The following is an 11,207-nucleotide window of genomic DNA, read 5'->3' as shown; positions in this document are numbered from 1 at the left end:
TTGTTCTAGCCTTGGCTATGGTATTGCTTGTTATGTTCAGCCTCAACAAACAAGTGTTGGGCAAAGAAATAATCGGAAGAAAATTTGCTCAAGCTAAGCTCAATGAGAAGAGTTCTACAATGAAGGAGTTGAGGCTTGATAATTGCAGCTTCGCCTCTAAGGAGAAGAAATGTAATAGTACTGCATTTGATGATGATAAGAGAAAAGTGCCCACTGGTCCAAATCCATTGCATAACAGGTGAAGGCAGAGGCAAAGAGATAAAAAAAATATCGAGAAAAGGAAGAAGAATAAAAGAAGAGGAATAGATCGAGGTGAATGTTCTTCTTCTTGTTCTTCATTTTCTTCATATGAACTCAATGAAGATGGCCATAGATGAGTAGAGATTATATTTCTTCATTTCTTTTTCTCATTTTTGTTATTTTTAATACGTCTATTTGCAGTATAATACACCCCCAACCCCCAAAAAAAAAAAACAATTCTTCTTCTTGTTCTAATTTTATACCCAACAGTTCTATTTTGACAATTTGGTACGCGAAGCAAAGCGCAAAAGGTTATGTCAATTTTGTTTAAGAATATATGAGAAACTATTTCCTTACTAAATTTAACTTTTAAATTTTGGGGTGGGTGATGAACAAAGTTAGGGCTTAATTGGAGCATTAAAAGAATAACGTCAACAAGAAAACTCTAGAATATCAAATTGTCAAAATATAACTTCAAGGTATGAAAGTTTAAGAGGTGCAGAAACTTTGGGATAGACGTGCAAATAAGCCTTTTTAATAACATACAATGTAAAATCATTTTGATGCTTACTAATGTTGGAAGTGATAGAAGAATTGAAGCTATAGTTATACGTAGTGACATTTAATTTCTTCTACGTTAGTATTGTCTGCCCTGCATATTAGTCTATTTGGTTACTTTCTTGACTTGNTTTACTCATTTGAGTAGGCTACAGGTGGGTCGGTGCAGAGCCAAATCAAATGAGTGCAGTGGGCCACAAGGAGCTCAGGGCATTAGAACGCCTAGAGATGACCAACACGAGTGCACTACTAGGAGTGTGGAATTCATGTGTTGAGCTTATAATTGTTGGGGTTAATGATAGTGGCTAGTAATTAGATGTACGTGATCACTGTTTGAGCTCAGTGACACCAATAATTCTCCATGATTTTGACATGAGAAAGAGAGAGAGGGAGGGTAGAGAGAGGGAGGGAGAAAGTGAGAGATTAGATTATGAAAAAATAATGATTAATTCTTTTATTTTTCAATTTATGAAACCTTTAAATAGCTTTATTTGTTGAGCTATAACACTAATGACAACTTTTTTAATTGCGCTTGGTTGCTTAATTAGCAATTGACGTGGCGCGGAAGTAATAAACCTCGGAATCTACGAAGGGTTATTTTCTATATCCATAAAAAACGATCTACGAATCCACGAAAGACTTCGAATTCACAAAGAAAATATAATAAAAAGGAAATTTTATTGGTGAAAAGTTATATAATAATTTTGGGGTTACATGTCTCTTCTTAAATAGAAAAATAAACTAGACTTCTAATATGACTAGAATTATAAAGAAATAGAAAATATCCAATCATAACCTTAAAAAACTCCCTATAATAGAGAAAATAAATTAGTCCAATATTAATCAAAACTAAATTTTATTTCCTAATCTAAATTGAATCTAACTTTATTACTAAAATAATATTAAAGCTGATTATTTTTGGATTTCAGTCAAAACTATGTTATTACTAATGATATTTTGAAAATTTGACAATCCGGTTAGCTCGTATCATCGAAGGCGATTTATATATATATAATATGTTAAAATCTATCTTCCAGATTGAAAGATATGATTGTTTCTTTGCGGAAGTCATTAATACATATGTACCCATATTTAGCTCATGATTGACCCACTTCTTCATGAAATTGTCCGTTAAATATCCTGCTTCAGCAAACTCATGCTAAGGTTTAAATATAATTTACAAAAATATTAGAATCTTTTTTTTAATATTAGTAATTAAAATGACAATAATGTCATATTATTATTCTATACCTACAATGTGCAAATGCTTTTTCTTGGGAAGCATACTTTACTTTTATGCTCACCACCTAGTTAGGTGAAGGTTTAAGAAAAATGGATTAATAAGAATGGTTAAAATAGTCAGGCCATTTAATAATCTAAATGGTTAAATTATTAACTCGTTAAGTAAGACTTATTTTAACCTTTGTGATCATTGTTAGTATCTGGAAAAAGAAAATTTTGACTATTTTCTTTATAAATAGAGGAATTGACTTTTAATCCTCCTAAATTGAAGTATTAGTAAAGCCCTTATTTTGATGGGTTAACTCATTTCAACCCATGTAGGAAGATTTTCCTAACCTTTGCATTTTAGTATATGGCAAGTTATAGAGAGTTTACTCACTTTAATTCTCATATAAAATTTTCACGTTTAGTAGGTTAATAAGGGGTAAAGTCTTTTTAACTACATTTAACCCATTACCAGAGGACATGAGCCTATTTGACAACTCCCCATTGTTCCGTCTTCTTTCGATTTAGAACTAAACTCGTTTATGCCAAAATTGCTACTAGGGGAGATTGCCATTATGACCCTAACAAATCAACTGACACTAATTAAGAAAACCATGTGAAATAAGTTACAAGACTGAAAAAAAAAACACGTTGCTCGTGCTTGACCATTTTCCCGGGTTTCTATTTTTTTTTTTTAAAAGGTTCAGTTTAACTGTTAGTAAATAGCAAGTAATACACTACACAACTTGGATCCCCAGTATGCTGCAATATAAGCCAAAGCTCTTGTACAGTTGTACCCCCATCATTCAAGTCTGAAGACATATATTTGTTGCCTGGTTCATAGGGGCAAAAGGACACATCCTCGTAACCCGATGCTGACCCCTACAGGCCACAGCCCACAGGCCTCCTCTAACTACATTTTACGTGAAGAAAATATCTATATATAATAGAATAACCAATATAATTAACAATAATACATTTAACATATATTTTAGGATTTTTGGGATATTAACCCCTTAAATCTTCATACTTCAAAACCAATCCCTCAAACCATTGAAATTGTTAGTAGGTCCCCAAATTCTCCTCAAATCAATGGTAAAACTAGTACTCCAATGCATGCGATACGTGCATAACTCAAAATATGAAAAAAGTGTTGTAATCGAATTGTCAAATAAAATAAATAAATATGATTTTGGGCATGTTTTTGTAGATTTTCTTATTTTTCCAAGTTTAAGGGCGTTTCTGTGATTTTCTTCCGAGAGCGAGGACTTTTATTTTTATTTTGTCAAGTGTGAGGGCGTTTTGTTGCTTTTTTTTAATGTGAGAGCATATATACTCCTTAAATCATAAGAATTTACAAAAATAAGCTCCAAATATCATTATCTGTAAAACTACCCATCAAATCATCAATTTGGGGGGGGGGGGGGCCTCAAAACAATTAGTCGTTAACTTTGATAGATAATTTTTAATCACAACATAAAAATTATCAATTAAATATTCAAAATTTTAGCATCGAGTTGATGATTTATTAGTTTTAGGTATATTTTTTTCACAAAGTTGATGTATTTGAAGGGTAGTTTGCAAATACTGAGATTTGGGTATATTTTTGCAAATGCATATGATTTAAAGGGTATATATATACAATAAACCTTTTTTTAATGATGTAAAGCCTTATTTGGAATTTTGAAATTGTGGATTATAGTGACAATCTATAGTTTAGATTAGCCATTAATGAAGTAATTTGAAACAACTTATAAAACGTGGGACCTAATAATATTTTCAATAATTTAAGAGACTAATTTCTGATTACCACTTTCATTCTTAATTGGAGAAACTAATTCAGAAGGGAGAAAAAAGATCTCAAAACGATGATATATTTAGGGGCTGTTTGGTTCAATTTCTATAAAAAAAAGGAAAAAGAAAAGTACTCAAAATTTAATTTCCCTGTATTTCTATAAAATTTGTAGGAAAAAATTATAGAACTCAAAAGAGTACCATATTTCTTGTTTTTTGTTATTTCTTTGTTTGGTTCAAAATATGAAAAAGTTTCTAACTTTATAGAAAATATGTTATTTTCTTTTTCTTTTATTTAGTTGGATGCCACTTTATAGAAAATAGCTTACTAACAATGCCCTTGGGGAAATCACACAAGAAGGGTACTGATATACTTAAATTTTTTTTAATATATGCGTCAGATTTCTGGGTGATTTCCGCCCATTTTGAGTAGAAATTAATTTTTATAAAATGAGGTATTTTTCTGTACTTTATAGAAAAATTTTCTGTAATTTTTTTTTAAACTAAACACGGTTTATAAAAATCTCCAGAAAAAATTTATTTACAAAACTGTCATCATCAACCATTTTATATAGAATTTTCTATAAAACCAACCTACCAAACAGCCCCTTAATGCCTAGTTCCAGAGGTCAAAAAGAACCGCAAATATTATGAAACTGGCTTGCGTGGTCAATCAACTCTCCTTTCTCGAGGAGCTCAACCCTCAAATATCTTCAATTTTTAAATGACCAACTTAATTAAAGTAAACTAAACCTAGGAAATTGACTGCAAGTGTACCGGCCTACATAGCTAGCCACAGATAAGAGGAGTACACAAACAATGAATATATATACAATATTGTAGTCGTAAACTAACAAGGATGGGCTGAAGAGTAGTTAAAACTCATTTGCATTAGAAGAGATTAAAATAAAATAAAATAAGAGAGAGAGACCAGATTGAATTGAATATTACAAACATTAGGGTTTCCTTTTGATATTGGGTCAGTGGCCACACTTCTACATCTGTGATTTCTTTTCTTTTTGTACAGGCTCATTAAATTCCGATGCCTCCTCTGGCCGGCTTTTTATAACTGCGCCTGTCGAAAAAAAAAAAGAAAAAAAAAAGAAACACACGATGACAAACTAAACAAAGACCGCGATTCTCGTGTGTGAGACTGTGATTCAGTCAAATCAAATTTACAGGAGCTCGTTTTTACCGCCGTCGACCCTGGGGGCGGGCAAAGGGTCACGGCATCTAATGAGGAGGCCAGCAAAAGTGATTGAAATTTGAGTGAGAGATGATTCGAGCAGGATTGAGGGTTGGCCTTTGTTTGTGTTGGTGGTTGTTGCCTCTACTTTATTTTTTACCTCAACATGAAAATGAAGGTCAAAAAGACTTATTATTATTATTTTGTGATGTGATGTCTTCGACTATAGGCAATGAGAAAGTTATCTAATTGATTTATAAACTGTTAAAAATAGTAATGTACCCTTCCATCATACCAAAACTTTGAAGGCGAAGATCTTATTTTAAATTTTGAAATGATAATATAGTTTGAGAACCTTTTTCGTAAGACGAAATCTAGATTCACGTTAAAGTATCCATTTTTTTCTAAATTTGTTGTTAAGTTGTGGTCAACAAGATTAAAACATGTTATATTATGAAACCTTGTCCTTCTAATTAAAATCGAGTAGAAAGTGTAGTTTCTTGATTTTTTTAAGATAAATGTTTTTTTTTTTGAATGAAAATAAGGCATACTGCCCTATCATGTATATATAAACCAAAAAGAGAGTTTTTACAAAAGATATCTGATTATGATTTGGCCCGAGACTCCGAGTTGGAGGGTATTAGACCAAATCACCAAAAGATGTCTCTATGAAGAGATCCAAAACAAAACATCTAACAGAAACTACAAAAAGCAGGGTATAACCAGATCTGAATCTGAAAAAACAAAAATGAAAAGAACTGCTAACAAGGAGGCCACTACCCATGAGGGATAGGAAGACCATTGCTATCTGCACTTGATTCTGCAATATCGGGGAGCCCCGAGCTAAAGATGAGCTTGTTCAACTTACTAGCTTTCTTGGAAGAGGAGACACCTGTCCAGAAAAGAAGAAAGTGAACCGCCTGGTTGATGATATGCTGAGGCGTAGAAGACTGATTAGAGAAGGTGAAGTCATTCCTAGCTTTTCAAATGATCCAACAAACCGTAGGAAAACTGAAGCCCCATAGAAGTCTAACGGATGAGTGGAGGGACTTGTCAGAACAGATAGAGAGACAGTGGTTGATGCTTGTGGGGAGAGAGATAATACCAATTTTAGATAGCCATGGAACCCAGATCTGCTTGGAGAAGTTGCATGATAGGAAAAGGTGGTCGTGGGACTCATGGTCATCACAGAAGGGGCAGTTGGTGTCTGCCAGCCAACCCTGAGCTGCTAATCTATCTTTAGTTTTCAATCTGTTAAGACTGAGAATCCAAGTAAACATCTGAACTTTGCTAGACAGAAGCTTATTCCATACAACAGCATTATATGGGTAGCGGTGACCTCTATCCATGATGAATCTGTACATGGATCTGACAGTGAAAGACTTGGAAGCTGGAAGTTGCCACGAAGGTCTGTCAGCAGATGAAGAAGGAGCAAGATTGGAGTCATGTAGGAGTTGGATGAGAGCTTGGACTTGGCTTCTGTAATATCAGATGTTGGACGCCTAAGGATTGGTCTCCACAACCATCTCCCCTCCACAGATCTCCCTTGGGACTCTGCTGGAATGAATTTGGAGAAGGCTAGGAGATAGGCCTTGGGGAATAAGCTAGCAAGGAAGTTGTCTCCTAACCATTTGTCTTCCCAGAAGAGAATCCTAGTACCTTTACTTAGTTCCCATTTGACTGATCCAAAGAAAAATTGGTAGCAGGAGGTGACATCTTTCCAGAATTTAGAGCTCTGACACCCGTGAGAGGGGTTGTGCAGGTTGGAGTTATAGATGGACTGGAGAACTTTGCCTACGTGGTTGTTGTTGTCAAGGAAATTCCAAAGCCATTTAGACAGGAGGGAGATATTGAAAGAATGAAGGTTGGAGACCCCAAGGCCCCCACAGGCTTTTGGAGAGCAAACTATGTCCCAACTGACAGGGTGGGTGGATTTGGAGTTAGCATTAGCACCTCCCCAAAGGAAATCACGTCTGATTTTATCAATCTTCTTGATGATCCCCAAAGGAAATCACGTCTGATTTTATCAATCTTCTTGATGAGCCAACATGGGAGTTTGAAGAAGGACATGAAGTAAAGGGGGATGGAGGAGAGGACATCTTCTTGATGAGCCAACATGGGAGTTTGAAGAAGGACATGAAGTAAAGGGGGATGGAGGAGAGGACAGATTTGAGAAGAACCAGTCTTCCCCCAATGGAAAGCTATTTACTCTTCCATATGGAAAGCTTACGATGGAGATTGTCGAGCAAAGGTTGCCAGTCAGCCCTAGAGAGGGATCCTCTTTTCATGGGAAGGCCAAGGTACTTAAAAGGAGGTGATGCAAAGGCACAATTAAGGATGTTAGCTAGAAGGGGTCCCTTGGAAGCTGATTTACCACTATAGAACAGGTTGGATTTGAAGAAGTTGATAGATAGACCAGAGGTAAGTTCGAAGAGATATAAGATAGATTTGAGATTGGTAATGTCAGTGGGATTAGCCTTGCAGAAAAAAATTGTGTCATCTGCAAACTGCAAGGACTTCATGTCGTTGAGCATACCCTTCAAATGGAGTTCAGAGAGATCCCCATGATCATAACTATTGTGAAGCATCCTGCACAGGACGTCAGCCACGAGAAGGAACAACATAGGGGAAAGGGGGTCTCCTTGTTTGAGACCCCTATGACAGGAGAAGGGGTTGGTTGGAGACCCATTAACCAACACAGACGATGTAGAAGATATAAGGATGGACGGGATCCAAGAACACCATTTGGGCCCAAAGCCTCTAGATTGAAGGATGGACATGATGAAATCCCAGCTAACACAGTCAAAAGCCTTGTGAAAATCTAGCTTAATGATACAGGCTTCTAACTTTTTGGCAAAGCACTGGTTAACCACCTCATGACCCAATATGATGGAGTCAATAGTTGATTTACCATGCTGAAAAGCAGATTGGGTAGGGTGGAATAAATATGGAAGAAAAAGGCTGATTCTGTTGGCCAACACTTTGGTAAAAATTTTAAAAAGGCCGTTGAGGAGACTAATGGGTCTGAATTCTGAAGCTAGAGAAGGGGATAAGTTTTTGGGAATGAGGGAAATGAATGAGCGGTTGATGAGGTGGAGATGACTGGAGTCTGAGTAGAGGTGTCTAAAAAAAGCTAGGATGTCTGGTTTGAGGGTTTCCCAAAAGGATTGGTAGAAAAGAATGGTGAATCCATCAGGACCTGTGGCTTTGTCTGGGTGAAGACCAAAGACTGCAACTTTGATTTCAGATGCTGAGAAGGGGATGTCTAAAGAGTGGAGGTAGGGGTTAGGCTGAGGGTATAAATGGCTCCAGTCTAACTGAAGAGGGGTGATGGGTTTAGCTTTGAAAAGGTCTGAGAAGAAAAGGAAGAAGGCATGTTTTTTCTCCTCCTCAGAGAAGATAAGAGTGTTGTTGAAGGTGATATGAGGAATGAAATTTTCTCTCCTATGGTGGGAGGCTATTTTGTGGAAGAAGGAGGTATTGGAGTCTCCCTCTCTCAGCCACTGAAGTCTAGACCTTTGTTTCCAGTAGGTCTCTTCTTGCTTGGCAAGCGAGGAGCCCTCTCTCAGCCACTGAAGTCTAGACCTTTGTTTCCAGTAGGTCTCTTCTTGCTTGGCAAGCGAGGAGAGATTGTTAATGAGGGAAATTCTAAGATTGATTTCGGGTGTATGGAGGGGTCTGCTTTCTTCCAGAATGTTGAGGGAATGAATGGAGTTTGTTAGACCCTAGAGGGGGGGTGATTAGGGTCTTATGCTAATCTAATCCGATTAAATGCCAATTAAAACTAATTAATAAGTTATCCTAGCAAGTATAAAATACAACAAGATACGTAAGCTAGGATAAGCAATATGAACAAATGAATATATCCTATCAATGAGATATTACAAATATATGAGCAAGGATATATGAACTAACACAAGGGTAAAATAAACAATCTACACAAGTGATAGGGTAATATGATGAGCAATACACAAAGGCGATATAAGATATGAAAACAAGAATAAGAACGCCAATGTAATCACAAACAAAACGATATGTTTACGAGGTTCGGTCCCCACGACCTACGTCCCCGCTCCTCACCTCGAGGAGATCTCCACTATCACAACCGGGTTTTCTACGTTCACCCGAACAACGTTTACACCTCACAATACAATCACTATGTAATCACACCTCACACACTAAGTGTTGGTCCTAGCCCGTGTCCTCCTCCTCAAGTGCTCGGTTACAACCTCTCCCTAGGCACGTCAACCGACGCCACTCCTCTTGGATTCGACCCCGTCTCTCACCACACACTTCTCTCGGTGTACAAGTGTATTACAAGTGGATCCTCACAATAAGCACAATATAAATCAAATGATTTGTTCTCTAAACAAGGTGAGAACTCAATTAAGCACAACTCTAAGTCACTAATCTCACAACCCAAAATTATACTATGAATGTAAATACAATAAGCTCAATAGGTTGTGTGTGAACAAAGAGATAATAAAATCAACTAAACTCAATATGAACACTAGCTTAATAAAAAGATAATCAAACAATATAAAATATGAAGCTAGATTGAGTTTAGAAAACTTCTCAATAGATCAAGAGTGGAAGGAGAAGAGTTGGATGCTCAAACACCAATAGATGATCTCCTCAAGCTCTTGTGGAAGTGATTCACAAAACCAAAACACTCAAATGCTTAAAAGCTTATAAACACACTTAAACCAAACATAAACCCTTGATTAAAACTCTCTTAAACTTGTTTTTAAACTCTCTTGGCTCACTTGAAAAGACATCAGCAATGGGGTATATATACCCACTCAAAGCTCAGCCAAAACCCCCAAGCCAAATGACAAAACAGCCCCAGCAAACAACTCAGGAAAATAGCCGTTAGAAGACAACGGCTAGATTGTCGGTCGACCGGAAATTCTGTCGGTCGACCGATGGAAAAATTCGGTCGACCGACGGAAAGTTCGGTCGACCGTTATCCAGGTCGAAAACAGGAAATCAAGCAAACACTTATCCGGTCGACCGGTGCGGTCGACCGATGGAGCTTTTCGGTCGACCGGACCGGTCGACCGACCAACTCTCTGCTGCATGGTGTGTACAAACCTGAAAAAAGCTCCAGAGACATTTCCGGTCGACCGGAGTACTGTAGCAGTGCGTAGATATTTTGTAAAATTAATTTAAAATAGTAAATAAACTCCAACAATTATGAAATTTTGTGGGAATGTTTTAGACATGTAGAATAACATTTCAGAGAAAGAATTTCTGAAAAATCTTTTCCCAGTTGAGAGAAATAAATGTTTGAACACAGATATACAGTTTCTAAAAAAACTGCAGAAAATACGGTTTTGTAAATTCAATTGAAAATAACAAAANTTTTGTGGGAATGTTTTAGACATGTAGAATAACATTTCAGAGAAAGAATTTCTGAAAAAACTTTTCCCAGTTGAGAGAAATTAATGTTTGAACACAAAAATACAGTTTCTAAAAATCTGCTGTGATACACGATTTTGTAAAATCAATTAGGCATAGTAAATCAACTCCAAAAATAGTAAAAACTGGAGGAATGTTTATAAACATGTAGATAAACATGTCAGAGAAAGAATATTTCAAATATCACTTCCCATTTGTAAAAACTCATCAGTTTTGTAAAACATGCACGAACATGTGCACGAACGAAAACGTGAATTTGTAAATTCCTTTAAACATAACAAATCAATTTCAAACTTGATAAAACTTTGAGAAATGTTTGCAAATAATATTTTGAGCATGTTACAAAAAGAATTTTCCAATTTGCATTTCCCAATTGTGAAATCTCATTATTTTGCAAAAGTGTTCAAAACATGAAAACTCAAAATCATGCATGTATATATATAACTATATATATATACATAGAAACCAAATACGTGTGTGTATATGATATTGAGCTTAAGGTACTTAACACACATAATATAAAACCTAAACTAGATTACCCAAGCCGATCTTGATCTTCAATAAGCTTGACTTGGTACACTTTGCGGATGAAGCTTGAACTTGATCTTTAACTTGAATTGTATGTTGCTTCACTCCACAATTCCGCCAACCTCCATTTGATATCGTCGTTATGGCGCAATCCATCCATCCTCCAACCACGTTGTTTGTCTATAATAAATAAGAAAACACAAATACTAGACAAACAACATTAGTGGTAAATTATTTGTTAAACATCATCAAA

At 36.1% G+C, this 11,207-nt stretch overlaps 2 protein-coding genes across 2 annotated transcripts; one reads left to right on the top strand and one right to left on the bottom strand.

Annotated features, from left to right (window-relative positions):
- On the top strand, positions 7-1,190 carry LOC109834892 (CLAVATA3/ESR (CLE)-related protein 19-like). The gene is made up of 2 exons (XM_020402910.1): positions 7-312; positions 947-1,190. Exon 1 carries the CDS (start codon positions 18-20, stop codon positions 240-242), a length of 225 nt encoding a protein of 74 aa, XP_020258499.1. The 5' UTR covers positions 7-17; the 3' UTR covers positions 243-312; positions 947-1,190.
- On the bottom strand, positions 5,782-6,354 carry LOC109830618. Its single transcript, XM_020397935.1, has 2 exons — positions 6,007-6,354; positions 5,782-5,955 (listed from the first exon to the last, which is right to left on the bottom strand). Exons 1-2 carry the CDS (start codon positions 6,352-6,354, stop codon positions 5,782-5,784), a joined length of 522 nt encoding a protein of 173 aa, XP_020253524.1.

Source organism: Asparagus officinalis, chromosome 1 (genome assembly GCF_001876935.1).
Source record: "Asparagus officinalis chromosome 1, Aspof.V1, whole genome shotgun sequence".
NCBI lineage: Eukaryota > Viridiplantae > Streptophyta > Magnoliopsida > Asparagales > Asparagaceae > Asparagus > Asparagus officinalis.
This window is presented reverse-complemented; position numbering and strand designations above follow the sequence as displayed.

Excerpts from the sequence above, each read along its gene's own strand:
- LOC109834892 (XM_020402910.1), top strand. The coding sequence starts at position 18 with ATGGTATTGCTTGTTATGTTCAGCCTCAACAAACAAGTGTTGGGCAAA.
- LOC109830618 (XM_020397935.1), bottom strand. The coding sequence starts at position 6,354 with ATGGATAGAGGTCACCGCTACCCATATAATGCTGTTGTATGGAATAAG. Across the intron at positions 5,956-6,006 it reads GGGGCTTCAGTTTTCCTACG|TCTTCTACGCCTCAGCATAT; the intron begins GTTTGTTGGATC and ends TTCTCTAATCAG.